The 18,411-nt window shown below is 48.3% G+C and overlaps 1 protein-coding gene across 3 annotated transcripts in view; it reads left to right on the plus strand.

Moving 5' to 3' along the window:
* prr12b (proline rich 12b) overlaps positions 1-18,411 on the plus strand; it is a 29,845-nt gene that overhangs the window by 8,250 nt on the left and 3,184 nt on the right. For 2 of the 3 annotated variants that reach the window (XM_051073827.1, XM_051073828.1), the window contains exons 3-14: positions 279-440; positions 668-5,166; positions 6,064-6,276; positions 7,935-8,009; positions 8,673-9,534; positions 10,159-10,766; positions 10,854-10,970; positions 11,907-12,040; positions 12,234-13,276; positions 13,364-13,483; positions 16,712-16,809; positions 16,982-17,113. In XM_051073827.1, coding sequence (XP_050929784.1) covers positions 279-440; positions 668-5,166; positions 6,064-6,276; positions 7,935-8,009; positions 8,673-9,534; positions 10,159-10,766; positions 10,854-10,970; positions 11,907-12,040; positions 12,234-13,276; positions 13,364-13,483; positions 16,712-16,809; positions 16,982-17,113 — 8,063 coding nt within the window. The remainder of the gene's footprint in view (positions 1-278; positions 441-667; positions 5,167-6,063; positions 6,277-7,934; positions 8,010-8,672; positions 9,535-10,158; positions 10,767-10,853; positions 10,971-11,906; positions 12,041-12,233; positions 13,277-13,363; positions 13,484-16,711; positions 16,810-16,981; positions 17,114-18,411) is intronic. The other variant, XM_051073829.1, reaches the window with a different exon arrangement.

An 18,411-nucleotide genomic window follows, 5' to 3' on the forward strand; every position in this document is an offset into this window, starting at 1 on the left:
CTGGATGGTGCAGGGAGGCAGGATATAAATGCATGGCGCAAGAGATTTACAGCCAAAGGAGGACCGTGGCTTCTCTGTGTAATGTTCAGTTTTATATTGCAACACAGTGGTCTATACAGTCGCCACCACTTAGAGTGTCTGACTCTGTTAGATGCTACAGCAAACGCAGTTCAATAAAAACAGAGATAAAAGATGTTTTGGTGAACAGTTTCTGTGATGATGACATGATCTGTGATATGATTTGTATGCATTAAGTGAGGGTTGTGGTTTGTTGCCAGGCCTGTCGGGGCTGTTTGATGCCAGCCTCCATCATGCCAGCCCCTCGGGCCCTGACCCCTCCGTCATGAATCTGATTTCAGCTCTGGAGTCCCGGGGTCCACAGCCCCCACCCTCTGCCTCCTCCCTCCTCTCCCAGTTTCGCACTCCCTCCTGGCAGACTGGTGAGTGTCAGCCTGTTAGGGAAACGCTACACTTGGGAAAAAAACATTTGTTGTTAGTTCTTGTTACTATTGAAATACTGTTATTAATATGCATTGATGTTATGTGAATTATTTGAATTTAAAAAATATCCAGAATGTAAAAATGTTACAGTCTCATAGTTAATGTGTTGAGTCTGAGCAGTGACTTGCATTGACCAACACTGTCTGTGTGATGTTGTGTCCTGTAGCGATGCATACACCAGCCCCACCAGAGCTTTTTATTTCAGGAGCGCTCCCGGGCTCCAGCTCCTTCCCCTCCTCCTCAGCCCTTTCTGCATACCAGCATCCTGGCTCCTTCTCTGGACGATCTTTCACCCCCTCACTATCCCTGCAGGATGCGCCTCCATTTAGTCCAACGTCCAATGGTTTGCTGTCCCCCCCTGACCCCCTGCTGCACATCAAAACGCCCTCCCAGTCCAGCTTGGGCTTTGATCGCTTACTATCTTCCCAGAGTGCCACCTACCGGGGATCCCAGGAGCCTTCAGGCCCTTCTCAGACACAAGCCCCCTCCACCTCTTCCAGTTGCCATCTGCCCCCTCCCCAGTTCAACCTGTTATCCTCCCAGCTCCACAACCAGTCCTCCCAGCTCTATAATGCATCCATGTTCTCCTCCACACCAGCCCTGCCCCCTGCAGCCCCCCCTCAACCCCCACCTCCTCCGGAGAGGGCAGTTTCTCGGCAGGACAGTGTGATCAAGCATTACCAACGTTCGTCTCCGGCCCAGTCAACACCACTCCCCTTACAGCAGTACGTCAGCTGTGGTGGGTCATCAGGCTACCAGCAGATAGGCAGTCACCCCCGGCATGCTGGAGTGTCCTGCAGTCCCCTAGGGGAGCAGAGCCCCTCCTCCGACCCTAAGCCCTCACCACGGATGGAATCCCAGACATATCGACCTATCATCCAAACTCCTTACACGTCCTCGTCCTCCAGCTCCTCGGCCTCCTCCTCATCAGGCACTAAAGGAGCCAAGAGCTCCAGCTCCAGTAGTGGCTACTCGTCTTCGGGTTCAGCATCCTCCTCCCGTACCCCGCACACACCACCATCAGCCTCTTCCACTTCCTCTTCATCCTCCTCTAGCTCCAAGACGAGTGCCGGCTCCTTGTCTGCTCCCTCTCGTCAGCAGCCCCCACCTCAGTCAGTGCCGGCACCACCTCCTCTACCAGTGGTATCATCCAGCCTTGTTCAGCAGTCAGCACCCAAACAATGCCTCTCCACGTATGGCTCTCCATCTGTAGCCAACTCTAGCACAGGCCTACCAGACCAGACCCCTCCAAAGCAACACACCCAGTCCTACTCCCCCAACCAGCCTCCATCTGCACACATGGGCCAGTCTTATGGAGGCTTTAGCTCACCTCATGCCCAGGACCTGAGCTCTGGAGCAGGGGGCATAGGAGGGAAAGCCTTCACTGGTATAGGCACAGGAGGACGCTCATTCTCTGCTGAGATAGTCTTTGGGGACTCAAGCTTTGGCTCAGCTTCTCTCAGAAGAGCAGGCAGTCCTCCCTTAGGGTTTGGGAATGCTGGAGGATCAACAGGAAGTGGACCTGTATCAGGACCTGCTGGATCTGCAGGATCAGGGAGTGGGGCGGCTAGTGTTGGTAATGGAGGCAGCAGCTCTTACCACCTGCCTGAGTCTAGTCCCTCGCCCTCCATCGGTTCTATCAGTCGCCCTGGGCTGCACTCTCCTGCTGCTGCTCGCCCTGCACAGTCCCCCGGAGGCTCAGGGGCCTCCAAATATTTGTCCTCCATCCTCTCTCCTGCTTTTATGCCCTCGCCACAAGGTTTCCCGGACACACGGCAAGCGCAGAGCCAGTCCTACCACTCATCACCGCCCAAGCCAAAAACAGAGACCAACATGCTGGGAGTTGAGCGATCCCAAGATGAGGAGGATGATGATGAAGATTTTCTCATCCATCACTTACTTCATGCCCAGAGCTCGACTCCCCATCCTTCCCAGCATCACTCACTCCCTCAGCAACTACCACAGCCCCTCCCACAGGCCAGGGACGGGGAAAGCAAGGGGGTGGCCTACGACATGAACAAGATCTCAGAAGAGCGCTACCACCTCCAGAGTGTCATTCGTACCAACAACACCACCAGCAGCTCAGGTCCTGACGCAGCGAGTGGCTTAAACAGTCAGTTGGAAATACCACAGAAGAAGCAGCAGCAGGCCAAGTCAGAGCTGACCATATCAAAGTCCACTGCTGGGGGGGTGGGAGTGGTCACTGACTCTCTGTCCCACTCCCATACTACCCACTCCCACCAACAGCAGCATGACTCCATGGGCTCGGTGGTCCATTATGGAAGAGGGGACCCATATGCACAGCACTCACACTCCCAGCACTCCCATCACACTTCACATGTGTCCTCACTCTCTCAGCAGCACCCTCAACACTCCCAGATTCCCCCGCACACTCAACACACACAGCACTCTCAACATTCCCAGCATGGCCACCCCCATTCCCACTCACACAGTCATCCTCACATGGAGCTGAAGAAGACTTCTGATGCAAATGAGAACGCGTACTTGTGTAACACACCAGATGTGCAGCAGACTCGACAGACCCAGGTCCCCCTCTCTCTGATGGACTCACCGCCAGACCAAACACACATGCTGCAGTCTGTCCTTTCCCATACCACCCGCTCCAAGATGGACCCCCAGCCTTCACAGCAGCAGCAGCAGCAGCAGCATGCTCTGAGCCAGCAGGCCATGATGGGGTCAGCTGGAGGAGCCGGGCCAGCCGGGGTTGAATCCCACCCACAGAACCAGTCCTCACAGCTGCAGCTCCAGCTCCAGACCCAGGGTATCGATACCCACTACAGCATTGCAGCTCAGTCAAGAGATCAAACCCGAGCCAGTCAGAACTCAGTGTCTCCGCTGGACATGCTAGACCAGTCTCTTTCCCGGACTAACGGCAGGGACAGCGGAGGAGCTCTGGACAGAACTGTGGTTGGGGTGTCTGTTACAGGAGGGGAAGGGGGTGGTGGGGACAGACATAGACAGCAGCACAGACTTACACCGCACCACCTTCCCCAACAAACAGCCTCAGATCTCCATGACTTCCTCTCTGAACCAGATTTGGGCTTGTCCACGCCCTCACACCTTCATCACCTCAACCAGCCTCAGGCCCACGCCCACCCTCACACCCACCACCAACAGCAAGCACACACACACCATCAGCTGTCACACGCTCAGTTAGCTCACCCACACCCCCACAGGATGGCAGCAAATATGGGGAATCCCCAACAACAGCGACAGCCCCAACAGAGAGAGCCTGAGAGCCAGCTTTCACACTCCCAGTTAGACCAGCTCAAACAGCACCAGTTTGACACAGTTAGCCCAGTGGGTAAAGTTGTACAAAATCAGGCTCAGCAGCAGCGGTTTGCACCTCTGACGTCCATCTGCTTTCCAGACTCTCTGTTACACGATGAAGACCGCTCTTTCTTTCCTGAGATGGAGGACATGTTTTGTTCAGCTGAGTACAAGTCGAGCTGTGCTGGGGATTCTGGGGCAGGACAGGCTGCTCAAGAAAGCCTGACCCAGAGCCACGGGCAGGGGCAAGAAGGTATGGAGGTGTTAAAGACAGGAGGTGCTGGAGAGGGCTATGATATGGTCAGTCATCATAGTGACCAAGGCTACGGACAGTACTGCCACAGCCTGCCAGGAACAGGAAACAGCAATCTGCACTTAGACTTGGACTCTATGAAGACCCATGAGCTTCCCTCTACTGTGAACACCGACCAGCTTGGCCTCATCCACTCCCAGACCCCCACTATGGGACTGAGTTCAGCGGTTCAAGGGGACAGCACAGTTAACAAGATGATGGGAGCTGTGGGAGTGGGTGGAAATTCAGGTGCTGCTGGTCTGACCTCACCTATGTTCTGTTCGTCTCGGCCCAAGAAGCTGCTGAAGACCAGCTCATTTCACCTGCTCAAACAGCGGCGTGAGCCACAACCGCCAGCAAAGAAAAACTATGCTCAGGAGTATGAGTTTGAGGACGATGAGGATAAAGCTGATGTTCCAGCTGATATTCGCCTCAACAGTCGGCGTATTCCTGACATGCTCCCTGATCTGGTGTCTAGTTGTAGGAAGGCTGGTGGGGCGCCAGGAGTCAGTGGGCTCAGTCCGCTGATGGGTGATATGGACTTCTGCCACCCCAGCAGCTACTCTGCCCTTGGACACCCTCCACAACTCCTTCCCCATGAAGGCCCCAAGAAAAGAGGCAGAAAACCAACCAAACCAAAACGTGAAGGCCCCCCTCGCCCACGAGGCAGACCACGCATTCGTCCTCTTCCAGAGCCTCCTTACTGCAGGGGGCTGATGGGATCAGTGGCCGGAGAGAGTAGGAGGGGTCGTGGGCGTGGTCGAGGACGAGGCAGGAGGGACGAAGGGCTTGTAGAAATGCATCGAGATATGAACAAAGCACAAAGCCTCCCATATCATCATCATCAGCAGCAGCAGCAGCAGTTCAGCCAACAGCAGCATCTCCAACAGAATCCACACCAACACCACAGACAGCAGGCAGACCACCACCAGACACCGCCACAACAGCAACAACCGCATCACCTGCATCAGCAGCAGCAGCACGTTTCCTGTCCTCATCACCAACCGCATCATCCACAGCATCATCATCAACAACAGCAGCCGTCCGAGCAGCCGCAGCAGGATCCAATCAGACCCATCAAGGTAACACAGGACAAAAGAGGAAATAATCTGTTCTTATCAAGACTCATAGAGTCACTCCACAAAGTCTGAAAGGAGGAAAATGATTCTAGCTTGGAGTAGGACTGTCTGCAAAAAGTGATGAATTAACTCTCTGCTTGTGACACAAAGAAATGACCAAATTACATATGTCCTTTCTTGTATAAGTTATCAGGTAAATTTGTCCATGTCCTTTAGTTCTTTGAAGGTCATTGTTTGAAATACATTTTGTTACTTAATTTGTTTAAATCTAGGAATTAGTGTTAAGAAATAGTCAGATTACAGCTGTCTACTTCATGATCCTGTCAACTGATTTGGTGTCCATTTTGAGTTCATTAATAATTCATTGATGCAAGCAGAGTCAAATGACGTGAAACTGTTGACTGTTACCAGACCACAAACTGTGATGTGTCCATGTTTGGACAGTTGTCAGCAGGTTTAATTGATTGTTACAATAGAAATGACTCTTAAGATCAGAGAGAGCATTGGGGGGGTGGGGGGGGCTCACTTTATGTTTTACCGTGAGTCAGTCTTGTTTGAGGATGTGATGATGCAACAACTCACTCCCCATTGAGTCTAATGATGAAGGGAACAAGAGTTCAGTTTGATGAAGCTGTAATTTGTGAAACACAGCGATTCACCGATGTCCAGCATATACAGTATATACTGTACACAGATATTCATTAATTTTTACAGCATTCTGACAGCATTATACCAGTACAACATGTCTCTATGAAACCTGCCCCTGAGGGTTTTTACCCCCTGGTCTAGATAGATAGAAACCCCTGGTGGTCTAGATATCTGAGGAAGCTACAGTCCTTCAAACAAAATAAATGTCATTTGTTTTACACTGAAAGTCTAAACTTGTTGTCTGTCTCTCAGATCAAACTGCCCATTCCCACCATGCCTCCATCTGAATCCTTGTTGAGGACAGACTCACTGTCCAGCACCGAGCCGGTCCTGTCTGACGGATCTGTGGGGTCAGCACCGTCTCTGGGCCTGAGTCCTGGACCCAGCACCACCATGGATATTAACAGAAATGAGCTGAACCAGACGCAAGACAAGATGATGAAGCATCAGCAGAAAGATGGAGAGGTAAAGAGAGCAGCAGAAACACCTGTACTCTCACCTGTAGCTCACTGTGTCAGACTGCTGCTGGTCCACCTGGTCTATCTGGGGGTGGTGATCATTTCAGTGCCAAGTGTTAAATTTCAGTGCCAAGGTTTGAAAGGATGGTGAATACCTGCTGTGAATTGAGCTTTGAATGGACTGGCAGTGTGTGACGTGTGACCAAAGCTGAGAGCGTCCTCATCTCCACTGACAAATTATAATCAGCAGCTTGAGGTGGCGTGACTTTCTCACAGCGGAGAGGCGAAATGACAAATGTAAAAACAAAAATGAAGTACTGTTTGAGCTGAAATCTGGGGCTAAAATGTAATTACTGTATTAATTATTTATTTTTTGAACATTGGATTGATTTATTTTTAAAAAAGACTTGGAGGTGAGATGGGTGGGGGGTCAGAGGGGGCAGAACCTTGGACCTGATATGAACCTAAAGGAGGCTTAGATCCAACTTAATCAGGCAAATTATTGCTTCATCAATAATTATCAACTGAGACAGATTTTAACAGTTAATAATCTGTATGAACGGTTGCTCAGTCAAAATGATTATTCTCATTGTCTGATGTTTTTTAGAATAGAATAGAATCATTTAATTTTAATTTAAAGTGCTATCCATAAAACATCCATCAATCAATCCTCATGAAAACTCAGAGAATGACTTGTCCTACAGTAGCATGTAGGCTGCTTACATCTCAGTGTTTGATGAGCTCTGTCTCCTGTGTGTTGGAGATATGAAGGACTGCAGAGGACCTGAGCATGACAGCTTCAACTTTGTATTTCATGTTAGAGAACAAAGAAAGCTTGTTGCCTCAGCAACAGTGAGACATACAGAGTCTGCAGTCAGTATGTAGAGTGTGAAGGGACATCTTACATTTTCATATCAAGTCAAAGTGGTGTATAGTTGAGCAGGTAAGTGTTGGAACGGATATCCTCTCATTGTGAAGCTTCTGGACTCAGGCTCATTGGGTTTGACATTAACCAGGGACTGAGGTTAAAGTGCTGACACAGTCTGAACAATGATGGATGGTGTTCATTTCTGTATGACTCAGCCCCCAACAAAACCTAGTCCTGCAATTTTAGAACAATATGACGGAGAGACCACCCTTAATGCAGAGCAGCCAAAGCAAACAGGGAGTTTTTAAGGGCCAGATATTGAAATGCTCTCAGCCGGCCAAGTCAGTCACAAGACCTCATTTCAACTGAGCATGAGTTCAAAACCAGGCTGAAGGCAAAATGAACCAGGATCTGGTGACTGTGGGACTTCAGTCAGTAAACTCAATATTCAATGTAATGATTTTATTTAGGTTTGTACTGACTTGAGTAGAGTTTCTACTTTACTCGTGATACGTCTGTACATTATAGTCTTTTACATTACAATCTGAAGGACATTAAGAACAACGGGACATGAACAGATATTAACCATGGCATTAACACAGAGACAATGTCCTCTGCTCCTTATGATCATGTATGTGAAACATGCGCAGTCTTCTTCTTAAATCCCTGATTGTACTCTGCCTCCACCATGAAACCTTTAGTGTCATCTGTGAACACAAAGATTCCATCAGATAAAGAGTTTGACCTGACCTTTGCTCAATGGACTTTGAAAGCATCTGTCTCTGATGTTAACACAGATGATGTGGAAGAAAGACATGGATGATCCACTGAATCCTGAAGCCTGGGCTGCTATCCAGAAACTCTCCAGTTCAGTAAGTTGTTTCACACCCTGCTACAAAAATGAGCAAAGCCAAGAGCTTCATATATAATTCATACCTCATCTATTCAAACTCCAACCACTGGTGGAGAGAGCAACATATTCTCTTCCGTCTTTACACCTCAGGTGCCCACAGGCACTTTCAGCCAGTACCTGTGTAAGAAGGCAGCACTAGTGCAGGTATTTGTTCAGACTAAATGGAGGAGATGATTTACTAGTTCAGGCTCCAGCTGAACAAAAACGAGTGTTTTAATTTTTGGTCCTGTTTCTGTGGTCTGAGGTTTGGAGAGAAGGAGGTTATAGTTGACTGACAGCCAGCTCTTTCTGACTGACAAAAGAGAGAGGAGAGCGATGGCTGTTACCAGGGCAGCTGTTGCCACGGTTACTACATTTTTCAGTGCAGGACCCTTGCTGCCACCTGCTGTCTGTTCAGCTGTATTACCTATAGCCGAGCGTCCAGGGCCTGTGTTCACTGAGAAATTTTAGAGCTGAGGGACCATTGAATTTATTCATCATGTATCATCATTCATTCATTCATCCATTCATGCTTTGTGTCAGCTGGCTGTGCAAACATGTTCACCATAACCTGAGAATGTGAGCAGAAAGAGGCAACTTCCTGAGCTGCTCATCCTTGATCAGAGACTCTGCTCTTTTTCAGGCTGATGAGAAGGCTTTTGACTTCAAACCTGGCTTCATGGCCTCTTTTCTGGACTTCCTGAAGACAGGCAAAAAACAGTCAGGCCTCGACTCAGAGAATGATGGAAGTGAGCAGGAACTCCTAAACCCCTGCTCCTCCCTGAAGGGGGGGATCAGGCCCTTATCCCCGCCTCCCCCCCCTCTACCACAAACTCCTCCGCAGCAGCCTCCGGGAGCATTTGGTGAGGGAGGGCAGGGCGAGGGGGAGGACCTGGCTCTCAGTGGCTGCCCGAGTCCCTGCAAGCCTCTGGATGAGGAGCTGAAGAGGAACCTGGAGACGCTGCCCTCCTTCTCCTCTGATGAGGAGGACTCGGTGAGTAAAAACCAGGACCTGCAGAAGAGCATCTCATCTGCCATCTCTGCCCTCTATGACACCCCGCACTCTCTGGCCGCTGCAATGGCTTCTGCCATGGCCAAGGCCCCACCCACTCTGTCTCCGCCTACCCCACAGGAGCCGCCACTCAGCCCCCCCCTCCCAAGCATGCCTCCCCTCATCCCCAGCATGGAGAATGGAAAAGAGGAGGTGCTCACATACACTCAGCATCACACACAGGATGAGGAGGAACAAAACCTGGTCTCCCCGCAGTCAAACAGAGAGGAAGCAGAGGAGAGGGAGCCTGAGCAGAGAGGAGAGGAGGAGGGGGAGAAGGAGGTGGAGGAGGAGGAGGAGGAGGAGGGAGGGGAGGAGACTCCAGACAATGAAGAAATTATGAGCGAGCCACAGAATCTGCAGCCGGGAGCCCTGGAGGAGCAGGAGGAGCAGGATGAGGAGGAAGATGAGAGGATGACTGACATGCAGATGTTGGAGGTTCCTAAGGTTGAAGGTAAGTTTCCTACTGTTTCTGAAAAAGACTGATAACTGACAGTCAACTTCTCTCTCACAGAGCCAAATGATATCCTGTCTTAAAAGTTCATTCTTGACTTTAGCAGCAGTACTCTGCCAAGATAAGATTCACTCAAGGTCCACTCACTAGCTTTTTTCATCTCATGGCCTTCATCAGCAGATGAAGTCACTCAGTCGTCCTGGAGTTGGCTTAGCTGTCGTAACATGACCTATCGGTGGAGGTTCAGTCATGTGGTCATACAAGGGGTCAGATAGTGACCTCAGTTCAGAGACTCTGTGTCTGTGCTGTCAGATGTGAATGTCCTCCTCAGTCTCCATGCTGACGTCCCCTCATCGCTGATGACCTAAGTTTCAGTCTTAGGTCACATGACAACACCTGAACCAAGTTCCCTCACTGATGAGGACCATGAGAAAGCTCTGGAAAAAGCTAGTGAGTGGACCTTGATTTGATATTGTTTAAACAGAATAAATGAAAGACTGGTGAAAGGTTGTATTGTTGTTGCTGCCTGGGGTAGATCCGGTGTTGACACCATGAGGCTGAGAGTCATGTGACCTGCAGCATTTAGAAACTAACGCTCTCACCCGCCCCAACAATGTTTTTCAGATTCTCCATCAGGACCTGAGCTTGCTCCTGCACTTCCATCCCCATCACCATCCATCTCTCCCTCACCACCCACCTACTCCTCACCCTCACCCCTCCCTCCCCTGTGCCTCTCTGTACCCTCCCCTCAGCCACAGCAGGGGGAGGAGGCTTACCCCCCCTCTGAGCAGCAGCAGCAGCAGCAGCAGCAGCAGGCCTCCTACCAACCGCCTCCAACTGCAGGGACCTCCCCACCCCCCTCCACCTCCCCTCCGGCCATCCCATCCTCACCCCTTTCCAACCTGCCCCTGGGACAGTCAATCCCCCCTCCATCCACCACTCCTCCCCCATCATCCTCTGATCAGGACCAGGAACCTGAAGCAGGGCAGCCTTCCCCCTCTTCCCCCTCCTCTTCCTCACCCTCTTCATCATCCTCTCCCCCACCATCACCTCCAACACCGGAAGAGGCCCCAGCATCTCAGCGTCTTACCTCCCTCCACCTGGCGAAGAAGCAGGCTGACGCCGCCATCGCCGGGGAGAGTGAAGAGGAGGACAGTGAGAGCGGAGGCGAGGGGATCTTCCGTGAACGGGATGAGTTTGTGGTTCGAACTGAGGACATCGGGACTCTTAAGGTGAGTCCCCACAGCTCCCAGGAAGTCAGTGTGGTGAATAAATGACTCAATATTAACGACATAAACTGTGTTTGTTTGTGTCTCCAGATGGCCTTGCAGACAGGCCGGGAGCCCCCACCCATCTGGAGGGTGCAGAAAGCCCTGCTGCAGAAATTCAGCCCAGAGATCAAAGATGGTCAACGGCAGTTCTGTGCGACCAGTAATGTAAGTTTTCAGCAGCCAGAGGTTTAACTCCCACTCCCACAGTCAGTGATGTCAGACTGGTCCAAACCAAACCAGGAGCCTGACAGTTGTAGAGTCCATCTATCAGGATGTATCCCTGTGCTAATGAAGAGACAGATTAGAGGTGTCATAGTCTACCTGTAAGCACAGTATTCCTGGTTTGATCACTCCCCCACCTCAACAAAGAAATAACTGTAGATGAATGGATGCCCCCCCCCCCCGCCTGCAGCAGGTTTACAGTGACGTAAGAAGCTCTGCAGTCTGAGAAACGCCAGAGTCTTCATGCTGGTTTTTAGTTCTGTGTTTAATTTAACTGCATCTTTGAGCCCATAGTTGAATCATGTTCACTGCTCCTCTGATGTTTGATGGAAAATGATGATCTTTAAATTAAAAAAGAGGCCTGAACCAACAACTAAAGAGATATTAACTGAGCTTGGTCCCAGACATCTACACATTCCTTTATCTGTAGTACATACTGTAACATGGAGCACACAGTGAAATAACCACCATAATCTCGTCCAGCGTTGCTGTTAGTGAGACAAATAAATACCAACACAATCCAGATATCTTGGACATGTCTCAGACACTGTAGAGAATGAGGTGAGAGCAGTGACAGCAGAAAACAGCAGAGAACAAACCAGACCTGAGCTGATACAGCTGATCAACAAAACATACTGATCATTTATAATTAATTCATGAATTCAATCATCGCATTAATCATTGGTCTGAGTGAGGTGGTAGAGAAGAAAAACCTTTATTTGAAAATGACTAAGAGTGAGATTTAAAGAGCAGTGAGTTCTCTGATCCCCTCTGCAGGCCACTGAAAGCATCACAGTGCTCAGGACGTCACAGTTTGATTGATCCTCACATCCTCGCTCTTCGTACAGAACAGCAACACTGTAATTCTTCTCCCCTCAGTATCTGGGTTACTTTGGTGATGCCAAGATGCGCTACCAGCGTCTGTACGTGAAGTTCTTGGAGAATGTCAACAAGAAGGATTATGTCAGGGTGTGTTCCCGAAAGCCGTGGCACAGAGCCGGTCTGACCCTCAGGTAAGACCACCTGTTTGATTTTCATGTCACATGTTAAACACACACATAATGATGAAGTGATCTGAAATAGAGGCAGAGCCACATTTAAAACCACACATGAGACATTGGTTAAATTACACTTTAGACTGATCTCAGATCTGAACTGATCAGAACTCAGCTGTGTGTCTCTCTTACTGAACTTCCTGACTGACAGGAGGCAGCCTCTACCTAAACAACTGCCCACCATCCACGGCCAGACCCCCCCACGGGTGGAGAGAGACGATAGAGACAAGGAGAGACTGAAGGAGAGAGAGCTGAAGGAGCAGAGAGAAAGAGAAAAAGAACAAAGAGAAAGGGAGCACAGGGAGAAAGTAGAAAAGGAGCAAAAGGAGAGAGAGAGGAGAGAGAGAGAGGAGAGAGAGCAAAAAGAGAAGGAGAAACAAGAGAGGGAGCAGAGAGAGAAGGACAGGAAAGAGAAGGAGAAGGTGGAGAGGGAAAAGGAGGACAGAGAGGGAAAGGAGAGTGAGCGTAGGGAAAAGGAGAAAGAAAGGGAATGGGAGAAGGAGAGGGAGAAAGAAAAAAGAGAGAAAGAGCAAAAAGAGAGGGAAAGAAGGCAATATGAGAGAGAGCAGAGAGAGAGGGAGCTGAAAGAGAGGGAGAGAAAGAACAGGGAGCAGAGAGAGAAGGAGACACAGGAAAGGGAGCAGAGAGAAAGAGAGAGACAGGAGAGAGAGCGGAGAGAGAGGGAGAGACAGGAGAAAGAACGAAAAGAGAAGGAGAGACAGGAGAGGGAGCAGAAGGAAAAAGAAAAGAAGGAGAGGGAGCAAAGTGAGAGGGAGAGGCAGGAGAGAGAGCAAAAAGAGAGGGAGAAACAAGAGAAAGAGAGAAGAGATAAAGAGAGAGAAAAGAGAGAGAGGGAGAGGAGAGAGAAGCAGAGAGAGCAGAAAGATAGAGAACAGAAGGAGAGTGAAAAACAGAGGGAGCAGAAAGAAAAGGAGGGAAGAGAGAGGGAGAAACAAAGGGATCAGGAAAAAGAGAAAAGGGAGAGAGAGGAGCGAGAGAGGAGAGATGGCACAGTAGAGTTCACAAGACTGAAGGAGGAGAAGAGAGCAGGAGAGAAGAAGATGGAGCATCAGTCCAGAGCCAAGACTTCAAAGGACAAGACTGAGCCTCCTCCCAAGAAGAGGAAGAAGTGGCTGAAGGAGGTGCCGTCCTCCTCCTCCTCCTCAGACTCCTCTCCACCCAGTGATGATGAAGGTCAGTGGTTGTGTGTGTCTGAGTTGTGAGTAAATATCCATCAGTGTGCTGCGTCCAGGCCCTCAGAGCTGCTCCTCTGTGTTTCAGGGCCTGTGAGGGGTGGAGTTAACAGCCGAGCCATGAGGGAGATGTTCAGGAGCTATGTGGAGATGCTGGTCAGCACAGCACTCGACCCTGATATGATCCAGGCTCTGGAGGACACTGATGGTGAGCGCTCACCACACACATACAGATACAGTGGTCAGTGAACCCTGTTGAATGACTTGTTTTTCTGTATGAACTGGTTCTAAATGTGACCTGATCTTCATCTAAGTCACAGCTACAGACAAAAAGTGAGTTTCAGCTGATATATCACACTAGCAATTCTAATCTTTGCGTCTGTATTGAACACATTCATTAACCATTCACAGTGCTGGTGGAGAAAGTCAGTGAAGCCTTGGATGTAATAAGTGGCTGAAGCTCCTTTGGCAGCAGAAATCTCATTCAGCTTGTCCCGTCTCTGTGGATCAGATCAACACTCAGAGCTGCTTCAGCTCAGACAGATTCTCAGGATGTCTGATGTGAATGTCTCTCTGAGCTCATTCCACAGCAGCTCTGTTGGGTTCAGGTCTGGACTCTTGACTCTACAAGGGGGATTTTCTTTGTCTGAAGTCTGTAGCAGATTTACTCTGATGGCTCATTATCTTGCTGATCTTCAGCTGGTGGACTCACACCCTGACATTATCCTGGAAGATACACTGTCAAACTCAGGAATTCACTTTCCCCTTGATGATGGTGAGCTGTCCAGACCCAGAGGCAGCAAAGACCCTGATCATGATGCTCCCTCCACCCTGCTCCACCTCTGTGATGCTGTTTTCATGTTTTTTTGCAGAGGCCTTTTTATACCAGATGTAGAGCTGTATGTTCTTCACCAACAGCTCAACCTTAGCTTCATCAGTCACAGAACATTTTTCCAGCAGTGTTGTAATGGGTCCAGCTGCTCTTTGGCAAACTTCAGGAGCAGTGATGTTTGTTTGGAGAGCAGCAGCTTCCTCTGTGCGGTCCTGTCCTGGACCTCGTGCTCCATGCTGTGCGCCTGGTCGACTGATGAACAGAGATGTTCTTATTGTTCCTTTGGACTCATCTCAGCTTCTAGGGAGAGCAGCCACAGAACTAAATCATCTGCATTTATAGACAGTTTGTCTGTGGACTGATGAATATCTGAACTCCCTGAGGTGACTCTGAAATCATTTCCAGCTTCATGTTAATCAGCAGTTCTTTGAGATCTCTCTTTTTTTTTTGTAAGGTCTGGTTCACGTTGGAGTGTTTTCTTTGTAAGTCAAAGTAGCTCTGAACCACACCTCCAGTCTGGTTTCACTGACTGGACTCCAGGTTTGTTAACCCCTGACTCCAGTTAGCTTTGGTTGATGGCATTAGCTGAGGGATAGGGTTATGGTTACTTTTTCCAACCTACACTGTGAATGTTTGAATGATTTGTGTGTTACTAGTTAAATTGATATAGGGTGTTTGTTCATTACTGTGACTTAGATGAAGATCTGTTCATATCTTAAGACATTTTTATGCAGAAATGAAGGTAATTCCAAAGGGTTCACTGATGTTTTCTTGCCACTGTATACACATTCATATTTACTCATTACAGGCTTTTCTTCAGAAATCAGTGAGCAATAACAATGTCCAATATCTGTATTATATCTTGTCCCAGCATGTATTAGAGAAAACACACACAGTCCCCTGGTTCCTCAAATCAGGTACCTCTTCTTTGTCAGGCCAAAGCTCAGTCTTTTTCTTGTTATATTCCTATTTATATACTTTGTTATGAAAATGTTATCTGTTGTTTGGCTTCAGCCACTGTGGGGGGGTTGAGTCAGGAATGGGAGCGGTAGGTGAACAATTTAGGTTGAGGCTGTCAGAGAAAGCGAACATTAAGTAACACTATGGGGGAGTACTGAGTTGTGTTCAACTTCCCCACCAAGTGGCTGATTTTTCAGAGTGTGCTTGTGATAGACTGGATGTTCTCATTCTCCCCAATGAGCTTCTTCTTGTGAAAAGGGAGATCAACTAAAAAAAGTGAGGAAAGAAGGACAGTGGAAGGCAGAAGTGACAATCCCAGAGAAGAGAGTTGTGGTTAGAGGTGTCATTTCTGGTATTTGTGCCAACATGTCAGAGAGTGGTGGAGAAGTTACTGATGCCACACAGAGAGGGTTATTACAGGATGTGAGGAAATATCAGAGACCACCTGGCATCAAAAATATGGACATGAGGCCATGGTTTATGAGGGCAGAGGTCTGCATTCATCTCTTCTGTGCTAAGTCTCCTCCATCATTTATAGCAAATGTGTTACAGTATATGGTCCCTGTGTAAAAGAGCTGGAGATCTGATGTAATGACGTTTGGGTCATCGTCAGTCTTCAGGTTCTGGGGCTAAAGGTACTGTACTCTTCAGACACCACACCAGTTAAAGAGAACAACAGCTGCACTGAGCCACACTGACAGGGAGGATCAGGTGGAGATCATTCAAATCTTTTGAATGATTTTCCTCCTGTAAAACTAGAACTAAGAAAATGATTTGTGATTCTCAGTGTAAACATGATGATGACGTCTTCAGGAGGTATGTTTAATACCTTGTGTTAACTTTGTCATCCCAGGATATGTGTGTCTGCATAAGGACAGAGCAGACAGGCCAGTGAAGCGTGTGTTACATTTATTTACTTTTCTGACCTTGAGGAAATAATGAGTCAGATTAAACCTTCTGTTATTTGGGTAGATGAATGTACGCTGTGGGGTAGTCAGGATACTAATCAAGCAGTAATCAAGGAATCCTTAGACACTGGCAGTGGTCGGTTTTGGTAAATGTAGACCAGCTAGGTCTGAACTTAAAATGTCCTGCAGAGATTCAACATTTGCCTCTGCTGCCTTGGCAAGAGCTGGAAGGTGGAATGGTTTAGAGAGAGATTCAGTTTGGAAGTTTTCTACTTTAATAATCTGATGATTATTGAAAGACTTGGCAGAAGGAGGAAAGCACAGCAACTCCAGGGGACATCAGTAGTCCTGGATCCATTGATGAGGACAAAGACTCTTTAAGTGTAGTGTTAGTGGTGGTGTTAAGAGTAGCCTCAATGACAGTCCCTAACTTGGTACCCCCAAAATCCCATTACTGTTCCATGGTGGAACAAGGATTGTGATAAAGCAGTGAGAGAGAGAAACATATTCTGAGAGTTTCAGGAGGAGCTGACCTCTCTTTTATTACAGTTTAGACATTATTAATGTGAGGAACACCTTTTACCATGTTAGTGCTGTTGTATGGACAACTGAAACCCTTCAACCTGCCTTCACTGTGTTCAATGTTATGTGTAGGTCTCTCACAGTGACAGGCTGTGATGGTGATAAAATGTAAGATTTTAATGTAAATGAGTGTTCTCCTGCTTTACCTCTTCAGATGAGTTGTACCTCCCTCCCATGAGGAAGATTGATAGCCTGCTCAGTGAACAGAAGAAGAGGCTGCTGAGGAGAGTCAACATGAGTGCTCAGCACCAGGTAAACCTGCACATCCTTCAACAGTCTGTTGGACCTACTGACGTAGCTTAGTATGGGGTTTTGAAGCAAACTAATTAGAGAGAAGTTTCTTTGTACCAGTCCTTTTCCAACATCTGTGACTTTAATCTGCACCTGAGCTGTACCTCACTTCATTCTCTTCCCCTCTTTCCAGGAGGCTTTACATATATTCCCCAAAATGACAGCAGACCCACTGGAATCTGGAGCAGTCAAAGTTCATCTTGGTGGGGAGGGCTACAACCGCAAAACTCTCAACCGGGTCAAGAGGAGTATTCCTAAACAACAGGTCAGAAATAGCATGGCTATAAACAAGACATGCAAGACAAAACCAAACAAACAAAACAAAAATGAAATCATCAACGAGCACATCGTACAAACTCAGTGTCAGATACAGCTGCTCCATCTCCAACAACAGTCAGAGGTCATAGTGGTGAACCTTTATGAGTCAGTGACATGGTCAGAAAGAGCTGTGCACTGTACATGTTGGACCTCTGTTCTGATCCAGGCTGGTGCACAGTGCTGTGAAGTCATATATCAAAGAATGCTGAACCAGCAACGTTGAGTCAGCTTCTACAGAGAACAACCGTGGCTCAGTTTGTCACTAAAAGACTGACTGAAAACAGAATACAACATACGGAACAAAAGGGTCAAAACTAAAAGGTCCTCTTACGAGCTTTCTGAGCGTTCACTCATATCTCATGGTTCTCATCAGCACATGCAGCTGGATTAGCTGGTATCAGATGACCTATGCTTGAAACTTTAAACATGTGATTAAAAGTGGGTTAACTAGTGGGCAGGAAGAGGATCGTTACCTCCTGTTATTACACACCTGTGTTCATATGAAGGGTGAAGGGGGCACACCGACCACAGGAAAACCAGCTCACACTGGTCAGTATCTCAATCTGAAATCTTGCAACATCATCATCACCAAGTCTTGGTATGTTGTCAGTGAGGAGGAGGACAGAGGGGGTCCCACCCTGACTTAAAGGTGGAGTATGACATCATCATGACCTCACGTGTTACAGCCATAGGAAACACTACATCTGTATCACAGTGAGGCCTGCTGCTTCTGGGACACTGACTCAAAACACCATCAGCAGTTTTCATGGGGACCATCTTTTCCAGTTGGATGTACTGAGCAGTGACAGCTGTGAGGTCACAGCAACACTGACTCTTTTTTTCAGTGCTCCTGTAGTGAACATGGTATCACTGGGTCAGACACAGGGGGAATTCATTTTTCTTCTAGTTCTGTGCAGTCTTTAGGCATGGTGGGTCAGCATGGAGCTTAGTGGTCCATCAGAGCTCTCACACAGGCATCACAGGACTGTTCAGTATCTTAACACCTGGCCTGATGTCACTGGTGAATGTAGCTGTTAGGCCTCATTCACAACAATATTTGTCTCATTCATGTGAATGGGAGATTTTTACACAGCTGGGGGTGGAACCACAGAGGGGGCTCCAAAAGATGCTGCATCATGTGGAAAAATTTAATCTGACTTTTTCTGCAATAGAATGTGATGTCATCTGGGAAGGTGCTGCATTGTGTTGAGGACTGGAAACCCTGGAAACACTTGGGTTGGATCT

Source organism: Lates calcarifer, linkage group LG11 (genome assembly GCF_001640805.2).
Source record: "Lates calcarifer isolate ASB-BC8 linkage group LG11, TLL_Latcal_v3, whole genome shotgun sequence".
NCBI classification, from domain to species: Eukaryota; Metazoa; Chordata; class Actinopteri; family Centropomidae; genus Lates; species Lates calcarifer.